The sequence below is a fragment of the Microchirus variegatus genome, assembly GCF_963457635.1.
Source record: "Microchirus variegatus genome assembly, chromosome: 4".
Taxonomy (NCBI): domain Eukaryota; kingdom Metazoa; phylum Chordata; class Actinopteri; order Pleuronectiformes; family Soleidae; genus Microchirus; species Microchirus variegatus.
In genome coordinates, this window is record NC_139805.1 from 30,988,175 (window position 1) to 31,008,094 (window position 19,920).

The following is a 19,920-nucleotide window of genomic DNA, read 5'->3' on the forward strand; positions in this document are numbered from 1 at the left end:
ATAAATGGTAAAGGCCCATAATGAATATCTTAGATATAGTTCTCCTACTAGTCGTCCTCAAAGAAAGGAAAATAAGGATAAGGAAACTTGGTGATGGAACTAGGAAGTACGGGAAGTGGTACAGCCAGGGAGATAAAGTGGGCAGGAGTACTGGGGATATAGGTGTTCGGCAAAGCGAGAAGTGGCAAAGGCAAAATAAAAGCTTTATATTGAGTTGTATTAGTGGCTGGACACGAAGGAAGGAGATGACTTGACTAAACAGGGAGACAAGGCTGGAAAGGATGTGCAGAGGGATTAAGGACAGAGATGGAAATGTACCAACAAGCAAACAGAGAGGGTGTTGAGAAGATGGAAGGAGTACTTTGGGGAGCTGATGAATGAGAAAAATGAGAGAGAGAGGAGGACAGATGGAGGGGAGATAGTGCCTCAGGAAGTGCAGAGGATTAGTAAGGAGGAAGTGAAGGGAGATCAGAAGAATGGAAAAGCAGTTTGTCCAGATGACAATCTTGGAGAGCGAGAAAATGCCAGGAATGGAGTGTAGTGGTACCAAATCTCAAGGACAATGGTAATGTGCCAAACTGTAGTAATTCCAGAGGTTTAAAGTTGATGCGCCATGTCATGAAGGTAAAGGAAGAAAGAGTTGTTGAAGCTTTGATAAGGAAAAAAGTGAAGATTAGCGAGTCACAAAAGAGTAACGCAGATGGAGTATGGAGGAATAAAGAGAAGGAGTTGCACTGTGTCTTTGTAGATCCAGAGAATGTTGTGGAGTACCATGATATGAGTATGAGGAAGTCTGGAGTGGCAGAGAAGTATGTGAGGGTGGTACAGGACATGAATGAAGACACTGAGTCCTTTCTTATTTGCAATGGCGATGGTCAGGCAGGAGTCTCTATGCAGTCTATGTAGTCTCTATGTTGTTTGTAGATGATAATGTTATCTGTAGTGAGACTAGGAAACAAACGGGTGGAGAGGTGGAGGTCTGCACTGGAGAGAAGAGGAATAAAAGTTAGTAGTAGAAAGGCAGAATATCTGTGAATGACAGTGAGACGGGTGGTACAGTGAAGATGCAAGGAGTAGAGAAAGTAGATGAGTTTAAATATTTGGGGCCTACCATCCAAAGCAATGCACAAGCTGACGAGTCTCAGGATTTATGTGAAACAGAAGGACAGCAGCAAAAGTGAAAGGGACAAAACAGTAGTTTTTGTTGGACCTTTTCTAAATCAATTTATTAAGTTTTCTTTACATTGTACTTTTATTTCTGTCTTGGTTTTATATTCCTTGTTTCCTGTTTTAATTTGAAGTTTTTCCTTGTGTGTACCTTTTCTCCAGTTTTGCTTCCTTTCCTGCCCCGCCCTAATGTGTTTCACCTGTGTCTTGTTTGTCTCACCTGTGTTTGATAGCCCCTGCCTCCCTAGTGTATTTAGTCTCTGTGTACCCCAGTGTTTTGGTTTGTTAGTTCCATGCCACATTCAGTCTTGTCTGTTCCTCTGGTTGTTCATGCTCTGGTTTACATCTGTTCCTGGTCTGCAATGTTGACTTTCGCACTCATTGGGACGTCACAATGCGCTAAATTTCTGTAATTGTTGTATCGTGGAGCTAGTATTTGTCCGTAAAACATGCGAGAGTGCTGGCGAGTGCAACGGTTTCCGAAAACCCGGAAATGCTAACTGCTGTTAGCTCCCAGTAGCCTCTGTGGCTGATGTCATTTCCTGTCCCTTAAGTTTCGTTTTACTTTTTTAAAGGTGGACCTAAAAAGATACTTCTGAACAGGTCTGTTTTGGCAGGGTGATTGAACTGCTATGGTGCTTCATTCTTATTGTATTTTAACAAGGGCTGTCAAAAGATTAACATTTTTAATCGTGATTAATCACAGGGTAGCTGTGGATTAATCACGATTGATTACCATTTGTAAATATGCCAAAAAAATATCTAATTTTCTCTTTATATTGTTGTAGGAATGGAGAGATAAATAAAGTATGTGGAAATATAAATGTAAATAACAATAAAATACTGTAAATAACTTGTAAAAACCTATACAAACTTAGTAAAAAATAAAACATTACATTGTAAAAAACCCACATTATAAGACAATAGAAATAAATAGAAAAAATAAAATGCTGTAAAAAAAACTATACATTACACTGTAAATAACTCACATTACCGGGGATGCGGCTGGTCACTGATGCATTTAGGCTCCGAGTGTAGGGTGCCCCCTATCGGCTCGGGGCCCCAAGCAGTTGCCTGTCTTGCCTGTTCATAAACTGCATGTCTACCCGTAGCGCGATGAAAGTGAGAAAGTGCATTAATGCGTTAAAAAAAATTAACCCGTTAATTCGTCAAATTAATCATCCTGCGTTAACGCGTTAATTTTGACAGCCCTAATTTTAACCAAAGCATGTCACAGACATGTTCATTAGGACACCAGGGAACTAGGTTAACTTGGAGAAATAGGATATAATATGAGCCCTTTAAATTTACATAAAGTTGCTATCTAGAAAGGCATGTCAACCTGGTGAAACCACACACGGAGAAATGCTGTGACAGGCTGACTCTCAGTTCTGCTCCCAGGCATCAGCAATGACACACTGATCTCCTTTTACCACAATGGTCAGATCTCTTGACTTCAAATTGCCTGACTGGGATTAAGAGCAGGACCTGAAAATCCCTCTGCTTTTGTTTAAGACACACCCTCACATACACAAACACGGACCAACTTCAACCCACACCTCACAGCTTGAGCTCATATTTGACTTTGAGTACTATGGAGACCACAGAAAACACAGGAGTGTCCCGTGCAATTTGGTGTTCTATAAACAAAGCTTATATGAGCTCAGGTGTGACAAGTCATGTACAGTACATGTGCATGACGTACAAGAGAAACAAAACAAGAATCTGTTCTGCTGTCAGCTGCTCATCTGTTGATCTTGTGTTGTTTTTATTCAGAGTCGGTGTGTTTGGTTTGCTGTCTGAATCACTACCAGGCTGCCTGGAATCAGATAAAATAATTAATAAAAAACAAGGATACACACAAAAATAATGAAAGATCCTTAAGGCAAGGGTCACGCTTTAACAAGGTTAGCCATCTCGCACGACCATGTTTTTGTGTTTATAAACCAGGCAGAACGTGCGTTTGAGGTGGAAGTGAATGGGACTGCTGACTCTCTTACATGACTGTGATCAATCAATATAAGGAATAATTTAAAAACATCTGTATCTATGGAAATCTCATCAGCTAAATGACAACTCAACAGGCATCCTTTCTAGTTTGCGAAAGCTACCATATTTTCCTAATGTGCTTGGGAAGGGGAGGCGAGAGCAGAGGAATCTTCCATTTGTTGCAAACTGCAGTCTCGACCATTAGAAGTCACTGATTCTTACTCACTGCACAATGCATTAACTGAATGAACCTGAATAGTTATCCAAATCAAGTCATAGTATGTCTCTACTCATCGTTCCAGTTGCTATACATCCATCAGCTAATTTGATGATAAAATTATAAAATTAAAGTTTCATTTTATCTGTTACTTTTGACTGTACAAAAAAAAGAAATCACTATGTGGCAACATTTAAAAAAAAACCAACAAAACAAATGTACTTCATCCTTCACTCGAACTTGTTTGGTGGTTCAAGCGTTGTCACGTGAGACTGTAGCAAACCTTTGGTCTGCTTTAACAGGCACTTTCGTGGCTTTTGGCTGCTTCCCTCACACATGCTTACACACTTAGGCACGAGCACACACACTCGCTGCACTGCACCTCCATCTCCTCCTGTTTTTATGCAGGGCTTTCAAATGAGGGTTATAAGAGTAGGAGATCTATGTCAGTATGTGCTGCCTGCATGCATGGCTGATTGCTGTTTGATAAATAGCTTTGTTTAGCAGCTCCAACCACTGGCACCACATGCTTCCATGCAGACAGTGCATGCTCACAGCCTCACAGGCACAGTTCATTTCATAGATGTTTGCACACAATCATCTGCCTACACATTTACGTGAAGTCTGGGGTAGGCGCTGAGTTTGTGAGTTCATCTTTCATTCTTCCACATCACTCGAGTTGTGCGTTGCTCTCGGCGCGTTCCTCATAAATCTTTCAGCTGAGGTATTTTTAGAGATGGCTGTTATGTAAGTGGCACCTGTCATGTGACCTCCACTGGGATTGGAGGGGGGGAGAAGGGTAGTAGGGAAGGAGACATACAGAAGTAAGGTGGGAGGGAAGGTAGTAGGGGAGACCAGAAAGGCTTGCTTACCCACAGAACTTCCCTACTGACTACAATTTTCTCTTAGTTCACACATAATTTTCCTTTCTCTCACAATACATGTTTTCGTTAAAAGCAGCATGTTCATAATTTTTCTCCTCCTTCTCAAAGTTGTCTGAAGTTTGTCCAATGATCATGGTCTACAAACACACACACACACACTTGTATCATGTTTTTAAACTTTTTAAGTGAAACAGAGTAAAACAGGTTGGGTATTTTTTTTTTGTTTTTTTTGCTGTGGTCGAACCTGGCCAAGGTTTTTACCCCGACACGTTGCCATATAAAAACCCCCCTCACTAGGACACTAATCTTAGATTCATCCAAGGATCAAGAGAAGGTATCAGGTCGGCTCAGTGTGTGTGCGCACACGCAGAAAGTATGTCAAATACTTTTGAGCGTTATGTAACTGGCTCCCTTTGAGTTCAAAGTCTCACTAATGAAGACCCAGCGTTTGTGCGAGAGGCAGAGGTTAGTGGAAGAAGGCAGTTTGAAATTGCAATTGAGTCCCAGTGCAATAATGCGGCATTAATATAGCAATCAAGCAATATTAAATGAATCAAACAAAAAAATATATATATATATAATTTAATAAATAAATCAAATGTTGTATCTGAATGCATGGCTTCTTAAAATCAGTTCTAGATTTTTGTACAACACTGCGTACAAACTATGCCTTGTACAATCATTCATGCAAAAAATCCTCTATCTATATAAAGGATTTGTCAGTTTAAAGAGTTTTAAAGAGATAATATTTTTATAATAACGATATGAGACTAATTTACTAGCCAGAATGTTCCTTTAAATCCACAGACGTTTATTGTTTATGCACTGTATCTCCTAACTTCCAGGGCAAACCAAAGTGAGGAAGGAAATTTTTGGTACTAATAGTTATCCAGTGTGTTGGTGGTGGTTGTTGTTTATTTTTGGTTATTGTGAGGTTCCTCCTTGTTGTTTGAAGCTCTCCCTGTATGACAGTGGAACCAAAATGAAACAACAGCACCACAAATCCCATGATGCTTTATTGTTTTGACTGGGAGACATTTAACAGTCGAAATGTCATCCTGTCCTATTGTCTCTGTGTCCCCCAAGACTTCCCTGTGCTCGCCTCATGTGTGTGTTTGTGCTGCAGGTATGTTGGATTCACACCTGTCTGCACTGCTGTGGATGGGAGTCTTGGCAACACTGGTCATCGTCATCATCATGCCCCAACCGCTCGGCATCCGTGCCCTGGTCATAGTCACCATCTTGCGTCTCATCTTTTCTGTTGGCCTGGAGCCCACGCTCTTCCTCCTGGGTGCCTTCAATGTGAGTGGCTCTCTTTGAAATACTGATGGTATCCATTTTTTAGTGTGTATCTGCATCATTACCTTGTTTTAAGAAGCCCTGAAGGTTCAAAACAAACAGTTCAGCCACTGCTGAGAACGCTGTGTTTTATTGTAATCTCTGGCTCAGCGAGATCTCTGAAAAAACCTGGTCCGGTTACGTAAACAACGGTTCTCCAGAACAGCAGATCCTCCTGCTCCAGGCACTAGTCCGGGCACATCTGATTGCATACATTGAACCGCAGAAGAAGAATAACGTTTGTTGTGGAGGTGTTTCACGAGCGACAGTGTCTTCTGACTGGGTCTTACTCCGGGTCAAAGTCATAAAAGGGACTGTGGCGGGGAGTCGTGAAGAAGCTATTTTTAAACATTGTTAAAATAATGTTATGATAATGAGTAGCAGTGCATCCACCGTTCCAGAGGGGGGAGCTGCGCTTCTGAGAGCGGGTATGCTGAATATGTCACTTCCGGGTACTGGCCAATCACAAGACAGTTGGGAAGCCGGGTGAGAGTTGAGTCTGAAATATCGCGGCTTGGGAACAGCGTCAGAAAAGAGGATTTCTATCAGCTCATTTACAGCAACTAGGAGGTTTTTGACCATAAAAACAAGTTCATGTATGTAAGTAGACCTCCATAACTAACTTATAATTATGTGCAACAGGACCACTCTATGTGAGCTTTAAGTGAAATCAAGTTCTCTAAAAATGTTATTTTGCCACTTTGAATCAATGGGATTAATGTTATTAGTTGACCTCATATATGGTGCTTTTCTTTTTTCATGTCACTGTTAAAGAAACATTTTGGGGATTTTGTCTGTTGGTGCGAATCAGATAACAAACTAGCTGTATGGCTAGATGAAAGAAGGTACAGTTTATATTTATGATCATTTACTCACCACTATGTGTACTTTGACTAATGAAAACACACCAGTCCCACAACTCTTACTAACACTCATGCCCATTTGGCAGACCTGGCCTCATCTGACTGCAGTGGCCCCCCCTGCCCCCGTGCCCCCTGCCCCTGTGCCCCCTCCCCCTTCCCTGCCAGTGCCTGGCTGTGTTATGGACTGAGAAGTGCGTCACTGAGAACTATAAAGAGTGATTTGCTCTCAGACTGTTACACACACTCACATACAGTCTGGTCATTGCTCCCTTCACCTTCATTTTTACATTCACATGTGCACAAGGTTATTGAGACAAAAACAGGTTCAGGCACTAAATCAGATAACATGTTACCATGGATTGCAGTGACCGGGATACTCAAAATCTAGTTTACATACGGTTTGGCCAGAGGTCACTTTATATGCTGTTGCGTGAATAAGTCTACCTGAACTTTGATTTGTTTTATGTGTCAGTTTCAGTCTTAATCACGCGTGATTTTTCTTCACTTAAAATGAAAGGACTGCTGAGGACCTTTACGTCCATTCCTCTCCAGGAGGTATACATTTCAGAGTCTGACGTCTCTCACAGCTGCCCACATTTCTGTAACGACCCCTTTTAAAACATTGTGTATGCGTGTGCACAAGTGTATACATGACTGAGAATTCAGGTTTGTCTTGCAGGTGGCTACTGTAGCTGTGTTAACCGGGTTTCTGTTAATCCCTCACCCTGGTTTCTTGTTTTCATGTCATGACATGACATCCAAAAGCCTCCCCCCATGCATTTTATTTCTGTTATTCAGCGTCTTCAAAAGTAAAGATATTTTTTTATGTAATTGTAATAAAGTGAGATTGACTTTACCTTCCAGGTTTGTAATAAAATAATCTTCATGATAAGTTTTGTCGGGAATCGAGGAACCTTCACGCGAGGCTACAAAGTCATGGTGCTGGACTTCGAGTTCCTCTACCACCTCATCTACCTCATCATCTGCTGTATGGGGGTGTTTGTCCATGTCTTCTTCTACAGTTTGTTGGTGAGAAAAATGCCTCCGTTTGATGTGCACACATGCATGATCAGTTTCACACATGTAGCCTCTGAGTGAGCGATGAAGACGCAGATTAAAAATAGGAAGGCTGTAAAATACTTGTGCTCTCTTTGAACGCAGCTCCAGCTTTCCACCATGGTGCGTTCAAAGGCACATCCTGTTAGCAAGCCAGAATTAGCCTTATAAGATGCTGCAGTGGTGTTGTCAGTGTTGTTGTTGTGTGAATTGCTAGGTGTTTAATTTCTACAGCAGCTCATTTATATGCTGGTATTTAAAAAGGTTTTCCATTCACACCGATTCAAGCGTTTTCTCTATGCAGCACAACGTATTTCAGTATTGTTGTGGAAATTCTCTGCTGCTGGTGAAGAATGAAATAGAGAACTTCTGCCAGCCAACGAGGTTTTATTTTCTTTGCAAGGAAAAGGTCAATCTTCACAGGAGTGATCCCCAGCTGGAGAAAGACCCCAGAGCATAGTGGGCACTCCACATTTATACCTGAGCAACTCCCCTTCCGCATTCCTACAATAGACAAGGAGTCTGCCTTTCCAGGCTGTGTTTTCACAACTCTTTGTCTACTGCAGGAATCGGGGAGCCGACTCTCTGCGGATGTTGTAGGAAGGTGCACGTTCATCCTAATTACACAATATACAATACACAAAAGGACCTGGTATCTTGTGTTCAAAGAAATTGAATTTGCCATCACAGTATTCATTCACTTTAATAGTACTCAGTATTAGGGATACCACTTTTTCATGCCCAATACTCATACATCAGTCCGATACAGGCATTTTAGACCTTTCACAACACATTTCCGCCATTTCAGGCTATTTCAAAGACACAATTCTCCAACTGTGTAACAAATATTCTTCTCCCATAAATCAGGAATAAACAGTTCTCAACATGCTAAACTCAGCTAAAGTGCATTTGCTGATTTCTATTTACATTTTTACACTCTGTGCATAATGAAGCATGCGATATATAGTATAGGATATTTAATTGTATCAGATTTATATCTGAGTTTAGATTTATATTGTATGTATCGTATTGGCTCATCCCTATTCAGTATTCATTCAGCTGAAAGAAAAAGGTGCATTTAAAGCATGTGGGAAAGTAAAATCGTGTTTAAAATATACTGTAGTGTTTGATTAATGTAAAGGATGACTGTATGTATGCTATAATTCTTAAATATTTTCTTCCGCAGTTGTTTGACCTGGTGTACAGAGAGGAGACATTGCTGAATGTAATAAAGAGCGTAACACGTAACGGACGCTCCATCGTGCTCACCGCGGTGCTGGCCCTCATCTTGGTCTACTTGTTCTCCATTGTTGGCTACATTTTCTTCAAAGACGACTTCATCCTGGAAGTGGATCGGATTCCCAATACAACCCTGAGTGAGGAGACTCTCCGTTTTTTTTTTTACCTTCAAAATAGTCTAGTTGTGCCGGAGCAAAATGTATAAATGATACATATTGTTCTTTCTAGAAAGTGGAGCTAGTCTGACCAGCGAGTTTCTGTCTGAAGGAATGTGTCATGGAGGAGTTGATGAGAACTGCACCTCAGGGACGCTGCAGGAAGGTAATGTATTCCACAACTCGTTTTTCTTTTAAGTCTTTAAATTAGTAGCAGTATTTGCAAGCAGTAATTTATCAAACAGTGAATAATCTTTATTATTATAATAGTTATTATTACTAGTGATTTATCTGAAAGGGGCAGCGGTTGATAAGTTATAACGGCCTCATTATTGAAAAAAATGTTTTTTCCTTTATTGTCCAATGATGTGGAAATTTTCCTTTGGCTTTACTGGTTAGTTTAAATCGCTCACGATGAATACATTAGTAAATAACACAGCATAATCAGTACAGCAGTACAGAACAACAAAAGGCATGCTTATAGTGCGAAGGGTGGTTATGATTTCAACAAATTCACCGATTTGTTGAATGTAAATTTAAGAAGTTACAGTGTGTTATTATTTGTGGTATAAACTATTTCAAATACTTGGAAATCACCCTGGTCAAACGGCGCAAGTGAAAGGAAAATTGTGGGATGTTTCACCAAGAAAGTGCACTCCCTTCTTTGCATCTTTATCACTAAGCTATTTTAAAAATATATTTATTCATGTGACTCAGCTGGCTGACCTTTGACTTCACACATGACCTCACCGGCCCTCATGTGACAGCAACATGTGAACGTCCCAAAAAAGAGATTGAATGCTGGGGACTTCCCCTCAGGTTTGGTCAAAGTAATGTTTGCTTTACTGAGGAATAGTTTGGTCCGAAGATTTAGAGGTGGGGAAAAAAAACCCAGATAGTCTTACATTGGTGATAAGTACTGTACACCATGATGGTAACTACTTTGTAGACATTTGGAGAGACGTATAAAGTCATTTGATGAGTAAGTTAGACCTTATGATTAGTGACAGTGAACACACTATTTTCCCAGGATGTTATCAAAATGTTGATCATGTTTCTGTCTCACTCTTAAGTTTAATTAGAAGCTGCTGTTACATTCCAGCTAAACAAAAACACCTCTGCTTTGACTAAGTGCCTCCAGACTGCGAGCCAAAACACACAAACAAGGTTACATTCAACAAATATCAAGCTCTGCAACAAAGCCAAGGATATTTAATCACCAAACACAAGATAGCGCTTCACATCGTACTCCAACACAGATCGCAAAGTTGCAAGTTTCGCAAAGTTGCAATAATCATTTTGTTTGTTATCGCAGCAAACTAAATATCACCAGAAAAACAATGTTCTTATACACTTTATATAACCTGAATATCTCGATTATTAGCTACAGGGACTGTTCTGTTTGTGTCACACTGTCTTATATCTATTGAAATATTTTCTTTGCTGAGATAACGGTATTACCAGTTTCCTGTATCTCCAGTGGACCTTTATTTTGGTGTGAGCATGTGATTGTGTGAATGCATGTGATAATCACACGGTTGGTTTTCACACATCCAGTAAATTGAGGTGAGGCCATGTCTCAGATGGACACGACACAGGATAATTCAAACCAAGCATGTTGGCGATGATTATATTATGTACAGATTCTTTGATCATACTTTCACAACTCATAACAAGTCATGTCATAAATCAATATTCTAATGTGTTTATACTGTATGTGTATATATAAGTACAAATGAAAGATGTCAACAGGAAGCCATGTTGATTATTTAATTCACGTTTCAAGGAGAGCAGGAGAAGGGGTGAGATTAAATATGTTTTTTAATAGATTCTTCTCGCTCCTTTTCAAACATAAGATGTTAATTTGTGTGTCTGCTTGCAAGTCGAACATGAAGAAGAACAAATGTCTAATATGACAAGCTAACAGTAACAATATTGTAATAATGTGGTAAAGGTTTTGTAATAACCAGCGATATTATGGTAATACCATCCTTCTTACCATCCCTTTATAAGGGATGGGATATAATAATTGGTTATTATCAATTTTGATATATTGATATTACTTTTGGAAACAGAGTGTTACTAATTATAATATTTTTCTTTGTAGTGACACACTTTTAATACCAAGCTGGAACTTGCCATAATATTAAGATGTAGTCACTGTCCTGTCATGTAAATTGACAAATATTATATTAGGCTATAAAGATTTTCAATTTTAATGTACAGAGCTTAACACGTTTACTGTATTAGACCACCTGTGTGAATTCTGTGATGAGGAAAAGTTTTTTTTATCAACAGTTTTAGCAAAGGTCAAAGGTCACCTCTTCCCTGCAGATCTGGAGAGGGTAATCCATGTTTTTATCACCTCGCAGCTGGATTACTGCAACTCCCTCATTCGACAAATCATCGATGTATCGTTTGCAACGGGTGCAGAACGCCGCAGCACGCCTTCTGACTGGGAAGCGCAAACATGATCACCGTCCATTTTAGGATTGATTTAAAAAGTCTCATACTTGTTTTTAAATCATTAAATGGGCTGGCACCTCAGTATCTGACTGAACTGCTGCACCTACAGTCTCAGCGCTTAGGTCGGCTACCCAGCTACTGTTAGACGTCAATGCCCTGTCCTGGCACATTCAATCTTCTTTAAAAACCTGCTATTACTCCATGATGTTTAACTCTGGTTGAGCTGGGCTCCCATGGTCTTTGTTTGTTTGTTTGCTTTTATGTGTTTTTACTATCATTTAAAAAAAAATGTTTCATGTTTTTATACTTTCTATTTTTTACTGATTGTCATTCTGTACAGCATAGTGTTCAACCTCAGTTCTTTAAATGTGCTCTCTGAATACATTTAAGTTGAGTTGAAAATTTTAACTGAATTCACCATTTTCTTCCCAAATGTGACCCGGCTCACTGGGATTCTTCTCTGAGAACTGGGTGGTGGTCTAATAAATGTGTTAGGCACTGTATATACTGCATCTTTTTCAATTTCATCAACTAAAAGAGCAAAGTAGATTCTAGTGTTGATTACCCAGTCATACCAGGTTCATGAACAATTAAAATGTGAGCGATGCTATCCGATGCTGTAGTGACGGAAGCATAGGTCTGTTGAAAGAAATGCACCTGCTGTTGATGAACAAATTCATTCTGTAAAACGATTATTTTCAAAACATTCTCTTTCTTTTTGTTGTGTTTCTTCAGATTTGGGGAGCGACAGTGAGGAGGACAGCGACATGGAGCGGACATGTGACTCTTTACTAATGTGTATCGTCACTGTGCTGAGTCACGGTCTGAGGAGCGGAGGGGGCGTCGGGGATGTTCTCCGCAAACCTTCCAAAGAGGTACACACAGCTGTGAACGTGCTCCCGTTTGTGTGTGTGTGTGAGGTAAAAGCCTTTGTGTGTGTGTGTAGCATCCACAGCTGCAGCTGTGGGTCATGTGAGCTGGCTCTGAGCCCGTCTTGCACTCAACTTGTTTTTGTTTCACAAGCGTGGAGGTTTCACAATGTGTCATTACAGCTGCATCGCCTCCACCTCGTTTCAGAATTAAACCTTGAAATAGATTTCCCCTGAATTCAGGCTTGGCCGATAAAAATGACAAAAGAGGATGCGTCTACCGCACGTATACACAACACAGAGTCAGTTGGTGTGTTGGCTGCAGAAGAGAAATAGAAAAATTAAAAGACCATGAAATCAACAATAATGATCAGTGAGACTGTGTGGAATTCAGGCTCACTTTTGGGTGAAAATTAACGAAAAAGACGAAACGAAAATACATTTTTGGAAATTGACCAGTGAATTAGAACTGAGGTCCACTGAGGTGAGCATTTGAAAGGTTTCACCAGTGGTCATGTGTTTCCAGTAACGTCCATGATGTTAACCTTGTTTTTAGACTTTTAAAATCATCATCAACCACAGCAGGGTTATGTGAGCACCTGCCCTTTGTGTCATACTGTATTGCAGGGGTGTCCAATTTCCAGGGGCCAAAGGTCCCTTCAGACCTTTACATAGAAGTGACATAGAAATACACTGTTTTATAATTATTTACATTGTCACAATTATCAGTTTTAAATGCCAATTTAGCCAAATCTAAGCCTAGTCTAAGTGGGGAAATAGAAATCAGCCTTTCTATCACATCTGGACTCAGATATTATTATAATCACATAAAAAAAGGATCAGGGGATGTATCAGTCTGTCATGGCTGAGTTTTGAATACGGGACTGTGGTTTTAAAGCGCTTCTCTCTTACCAGATGAGCAAATGGGGATAACATAACAATTTTTATGTTAAAAGAACAAAATGTTCTTTTTCACGTTTTACTTTTATATATACACCCCCTATATTAGGGACTCCAAATTCTGATCATCTGTCAGACAAATATAATCTTGAATTTTGATATTTTCTAAGTAGCCCTGTGTGATAGGGAATCCTCTGTTACATTAAAGTTAAAAACAGTTTCTGGACATTATACTAAATGGGGATGTTTCACTTTGCTGCTCCATCAGCTTGGAGTCATTAGCAGAAACGGCTGAATCTTAGAGAGCTGGTATCACTGGATCTTTTTACGTGAACTGAATCACTTCAATCTGGCAAATCTGGCCACCGAGGTTCTCACAGATTCACACAATATCTGCAATTTTGTGGTGTATACTTTGATATTTTATAATTTTAGATTAATATTTTATGAACGTTCTTATCATATTTCTGTCAGTTAGTTCTATCTATAATGTCCCAGCTAAGACTTATATTTGATAATCCTGTTTGCTGTTTCTTTCACAGGAGCCACTTTTTGCAGCCAGAGTCATATACGACTTGCTGTTCTTCTTCATGGTCATCATTATTGTCCTCAACCTCATTTTTGGTGTCATCATCGACACCTTTGCTGACCTGAGGAGTGAAAAGCAGAAGAAGGAAGAAGTGCTGAAGACGACATGCTTCATCTGTGGTAAGAAAGCTGAGTTGATTTTTTCCTGGAATAGTTCAATACTCCCTTTTTTTTTCCACCACAAGGTTGCCACATCATCAAATATTGTAATCGGGATATTGTCTTGGGAATCAAACCCCTGGGTTTTTCAGTGACCTTCCCTGTCAGGTCATGTTGCATCATTATCTATCTGAGACTTCATTTTCATTATTAGTTCTCCCCTCACAGTGTAACATCACTGAGTTGTTTGCCAAACATCCATTCCCCTGTGCATTTGTGGTTTCCGTTGAGTGCGTTTCTGTAAAGGTGTAAGCAGCTCGTTCCAGTCCTTCCTCTATTCCTCCCCCCTTTCTCACTTTTCTGTCGTTCCAAAGAAAGGAGGCTGAGTCATGAGGGCTTCCTGCCACCGCTCTGCTCGCCTCCATAACTCATGTCTGTCTCACACGCACAGACCTTTTCTCCCACTCACTCACTCACTCACTTAAACGCCTCAGATCAACCAACTTTGTCCCCACAAGAAGCAGCGTCTGCATTTCCATTTATGCACATTAAATGTGTGAATGTCTAAATAAGGTGTGTGTGTGTGTGTGTGTGTGTGCGCGTGTGTGTGTGCGTGTGTGCGTCAGGTCAGGCAGTGAGAACGGGTGGTAAGCATATGGAATGAGAACGGTGTTATGTCACACAGCCAGCCATCAACTCTGACTCACTCGTATTAAACAAGGGCAGGCCACAGGGGGAGCTGCCGTCTCTATGGTTTCCAGAGCGATCACAAGGGAACAGAAGATGCAGAGATAAGCTTCTGAACTCCACAGGCTTAAGTGGTCCTATAGCCTGGTTTTGTAAACCATCGATCTGTCAGTCATTCTTGTATTTGTTTTTCAAACAGTGTTGGATTTACATCATGAGCTTCCTGTACTGGAGGACTTCTCATTATTATTGTTATTGTTATAATTATTTGTAGTCTAATTTATTTATTTATATTGCTTAATGAATCAGACTCAACAAGCAGCAAACTGACTTCAAATGGTTGATGCAGTGTTGTAACTCAAATGAGGGCCACTGTTCAGTCGTCAGTGAAAGGTCCAACTTTTTGAGAAACAGACATTGAAATAATAATATTTAAGATGATCGTTTCCCATAATTTAAAAATAAGTGTTTTTTAAAAACCCAAATGATGGGGAGTTTGAGATGTCTGCTGTAGGATTAACAATGAGGATTTATGTAACTGTTCTTTATATTATTTATATATCTAGCGACTTTTACTACAATACATTTCCCCTAACTATCTTCGTTACTACAAAATCAAATCAGAAGAAGAAAAGTTGGTCATGGTGGTCTGTACTAATATAGTGTTTTTCTATCATGCATCATTCATACAACACAGTCATCAGGAGAAAGGAGGAATTAAGTGTCTTGCCCAACAGCTGGGAATCTAACCCACAACCTTCAAGTTGAAAGACGATTCGCTCGACCACTGAGCTACCGTAGCTCTGACTCCTTTAATACTTTTACTTCTAAAGCTTAAGTGCCTTTTATACCTGAAAATGACTTTTGATTTTTAATCTTAAAGGTGCATTATGTAATAAATCTAAAGCAACTGGCCATAAAATCCTCCTAATATGTCACAGGCTCAGGAATAATGTTCATATAACAAACTGAACTCACCAGCAACAACAGTACAGCCAAAATATTTGCATTAAAAAAAATATTTTGCAGACTGCAAATCATGTTTATGTTTTGAAATCATGTTTTGGCTGCCGAGAAACCACGGGTTGCCAGTTACCTCAGAAAACGAAACCTAAAAGACCTTGGTATTTTGAAGTTGAATGTAGTAACCGTTTTTGGCCACATTCTTACATTATGGCTCCTTTAAGTACATAAAATGAAATTTTTTGACAATCTTAAATACATTGTATTTAAGATTAAGTAGTAATCTTAAGTACTTTTTCTTAAAGTCAAAATACTTTCAGACTTTTACTCAAGTAATAATATAATGTAATAATAAAGTACTCAAGTAATAATATAATGTAATAATAAAGTACTTGAGTAATATTGTAAATGGTGACTTTAACTTCCACCAAAGTCATTTTCTGTTAAGATACCTTTACTTAAGTATCCCTTTTAGGTACTTTATACAAGACTGTGTCACTGTCACCTATGTTGTTGGTTTCTGTGTTTCATACTGTGGACGTCCTGTGAAATGGCTCTGAATATGAAGTCTGTTACTTGCTCGTCTTTGTGGGGCTTTTGTCCTTGAGCCTTATCAGTTCTCCATTTATACATTAGTAACAAATACTGTGAAGGTGGCAACTCCTTTTCATATACACTACAGTGTATGTGCAGTGAAACTGTGTGGTAAGTGCTTGTGTCACAAGTTTTTTTTTTTTTTTTAAGCATCCTCTCGGTTGAAAGGATTTTGAAAATAAGTGGAAATGCAAGCAGGGACTAAAACTGAAATGTAATATTCAGGAACTTACTGGGGGATGTTTTGCTTCATACAAGAAAATGGAAAGTTTACAGCGGTCATCGATACACAAGTGATAAATGTGGGGAAGCACGAAGGTTTTGATCTTTTAAGACGTATATATGGTTAAAAATGTTGCATTGTTGCAATTCTTGTCTTTGGAATGTTCTTGTACTGGTGTTCTCATCTCGTCTCGTGTCATTCATCAGTGTCTGCAGTTATGTAAAGAAAAAGACAAAAAGAAGTGCTGTTCCATTCCTTGTCTATCCAAGGAATGAAACAGCACTTCTTTTTGTCTTTTTCTTTACATAACTAATTTTAATTTACTTGCATCCTCTCACACCCCCCCCCCCCCCGTGTGAGAGGACGCAAATAAATTAAGCCTATCCGACTAAGAATGCATTTTCCCATTATGCTGGTGCTTTTGAATTGATTTATGAAGAAAGAGGTTGAGTGGACATTGCATGGCTGATCGGAAGGGATTTGAGCATGTACCCAGAGGGTTGCTGGTTTCCATCCCAGTCCGGATGAAGGGTATCTGGCATTGGTGTGACGATGGTTGTACCCTTCCCCACTGTCAGGTTTCTTTTTAACTAAAAATAAGTTTGTTTTTTCAAATGTAACTTGGCTCTATAAATAACGCCGTCTCTCCTCAGGCCTGGAGCGGGACAAGTTTGACAACAAAACAGTGACTTTTGAGGGGCACATCAAAGAGGAGCACAACATGTGGCACTACCTGTTCTTTATTGTGCTGGTTAAAGTGAAAGATTCCACTGAGTACACGGGCCCCGAGAGCTACGTGGCTGAGATGATCAAGGTAAACAAAAACATTCTTTATTTCACTGTTGTTGTTGTGGAATTAGTGTGTTCCCCTGATGTGTTTACTTTCCTGAGTGACACAGTTTATTATGTTTAAGCTGCTGTCAGCAGCGTCATCCTTTAGCTAACTTCCTTTCTGTTGCTCTGTCAACAGTCCCATCCCTCCTCCCAACTCATGTTTGGTGAGAAGGAGCATTTCATCACTGACAAACACCTTAACCTTACAAGCAGAGAGGACCGCCTCTCTGTAGATTTCTGCTCCCTGATTGGTTGTTTTTTTTATTTATAGCACAGTAAAAAGAACAGGAGTGCTTTACACAAATAAATGCTCACACAAAGAGATCGACCGAAGACAAAAGATGCAAAAGTACCTGGAATAACATCCACAAAAACCATATTTGAGGACACTTATATCCAAATCCCTGTGTTGCATGAGTGATTACAGCCGCCGCCACCACAATATTGACACTGAGTGTCATAGAATTATCTAATGGTTAAACTACTTGTGCTGCAGTAGTATGTAATAAGATGCTCACCATTACATAATATAAATTATATGATGATCAGAGTAGATATTGTGGTGGTGTCTAATCCATCCTCAGGAGAGGGTGTATTTGTGTATTTTCTGATGGTTAAAATCTTATTTCATGCTACAGCAGCATAAGTAGAGCTTTAACTTTCTGTCACTCCTGCGTACACACACAGTCATACTTATTTGTGAACAGACCCTGACGTCAGTGTTCTTTGGAATACAGGGCGTGTGAAGCCAGATTTGATCTCATGTGGTCACAGGAGACGCATTTAGAATGAATTACCAGTCATACTTGGCGCAGTTCACGTGTGTTCACTGAGGACAGATGTTCATTCAAGGTCTGAACGCTACCTTAGATTGAACTGTCAGACTCCAGAGACCACAGAGAGACCTGTATCACCCACCAATCTCTCTAATATCAGTGAGAGCTGTCGGAATCATTTTAACAAAGTAAAATGTTCCTCTTTTCTAATTTCAACTGACAGGCATCTCAGCAATACACACACGCACACACACACACACACACACACACACACACACACACACACACACACACACACACACACACACACACACACACACACACACACACACACACACACACACGTGGGCTGATAAACAGGAAGTCAGTGAAACAAGACATGAACCATAGTCATGTGCTGACTAAAACTGGTTAAAGCACGATAAGGAATCCTTGCTCAATTTACGGGAATTTCCGTTGCATGTTCTCACATCAAAGCTGATTCCTCTGAAATATACACCAGCATCATTCAGAGTTCACTTTTACGCACCAAACATGAATGCCTTCCTGTTAGAATTACCAATGCTTTTCAACATAACTTCAGCTCCTTTTATTAAAAAAAGTTTAACTTTTATAAAAGAAGCTGATATTCTTGGTCGACAGGAGCACAACCTGGACTGGTTTCCACGGATGCGTGCCATGTCGCTGGTGAGCAGCGACGCTGAGGGAGAGCAGAATGAAATCAGGAACCTGCAGGAGAAGCTGGAGTCGACCATGAGACTGGTGGCCAACCTGTCTGGACAGCTCACTGAGCTTAAGGAGCAGGTACTGTAAAAGAAAAGAGAAAAGAACGCCCTTGTTTGGTGTACAAAAAGTCTCCTTCGCCTCTTATTTTCACTGGATAGCTAGTCTGGGAGCATTTTCATCATGTTCAGTGACTGGAGTGTTATTGACCACCTACACACCACTATTTACTCGTACTGTATGTATGCCAACACAAACCGGCTACACCACAGCTTTTTATCTACTCATTGACGCAAATATGTAATCAACCAATCACACGGCAGCAGTGTGACGGCCTGCTGAAATTCATAAAGAGCATAAAAATGCATGGTTGTTGGTGTATGATGATGTTTTTTAGAAACTAATTGACTGGGATTTTCACACACAGCCATCTGTGATGTTTACAGAGAAGGGTCCAAAAAAAAAACTAGCTATCCAGTAAATGAACATGTTTATTTTTTGTTGCCAAATTTTGTTTTTGTTGCTTTTCTGATTGGAGATGATCAAATGACATATATATATATATTTTTATATATATATTTATATATATATATATATATATATATATATATGTATATATATATATATATATATGTATATTATGTGTATATATGTATATATATATATATATGTATATATATATATATATATATGTATATTATGTGTATATATGTATGTGTGTGTTTATCCTCTGCATTCTTATTGCGAAAAAGGCAAATCAGGAATCCAGAGCGTAGACCGTGAACCGTTCCCTCCTGTTTCCTCACAGATGACAGAGCAGAGGAAGCAGAAGCAGCGCATCGGCCTCCTCGGTCATCCGCCTCATATGAACATCAATCCGCAGCAGCCCGCCTGAAGATTCCTGGCCTCCACTTGTGCCTGAGTTCTCCTGACGGTGAACCACATGTTACACAGGAGAGTGTCAAAACACGTCCTCCTCCAGTATGTATTTAGGTCTGACTTCAGCACACGCTCCACCACTGAAGTGTTCCTGCACCTTATGTGCTTCTATGAAGGGAAAGTTATCTGAGTATGTGACTCGCGGTCTAAGGTGTGTGTGTGTGTGTGTGTGTGTGTGTGTGTGCGTGCGTGCGTGCGTGCGTGCGTGTGTGTGTGTGTGTGTGTGTGTGTGTGTGTGTGTGTGTGTGTGTGTGTGTGTGTGTGTGTGTGTGTGTGTGTGTGTGTGTGTGTGTCAGTGTGTGTGTGTGTGTGTGTGTGTGTGTGTGTGTGTGTGTGGGTGGAGTGAGCGCT

The 19,920-nt window shown here is 39.9% G+C and overlaps 1 protein-coding gene across 1 annotated transcript in view; it reads left to right on the forward strand.

Moving 5' to 3' along the window:
- The window catches only part of itpr1a (inositol 1,4,5-trisphosphate receptor, type 1a), a gene marked incomplete at its 5' end in the record, with an annotated part of 94,985 nt that extends 75,279 nt beyond the window's left edge, over nt 1–19,706 (forward strand). Inside the window, 9 exons of the mRNA XM_083887550.1 lie at nt 5,384–5,559; nt 7,323–7,487; nt 8,701–8,890; nt 8,982–9,074; nt 12,110–12,249; nt 13,686–13,851; nt 16,951–17,111; nt 18,550–18,711; nt 19,439–19,706. Coding sequence (XP_083743676.1) covers nt 5,384–5,559; nt 7,323–7,487; nt 8,701–8,890; nt 8,982–9,074; nt 12,110–12,249; nt 13,686–13,851; nt 16,951–17,111; nt 18,550–18,711; nt 19,439–19,525 — 1,340 coding nt within the window. The 3' untranslated portion in view covers nt 19,526–19,706. The remainder of the gene's footprint in view (nt 1–5,383; nt 5,560–7,322; nt 7,488–8,700; nt 8,891–8,981; nt 9,075–12,109; nt 12,250–13,685; nt 13,852–16,950; nt 17,112–18,549; nt 18,712–19,438) is intronic.
- Between the last annotated feature and the right edge of the window lie 214 nt (nt 19,707–19,920).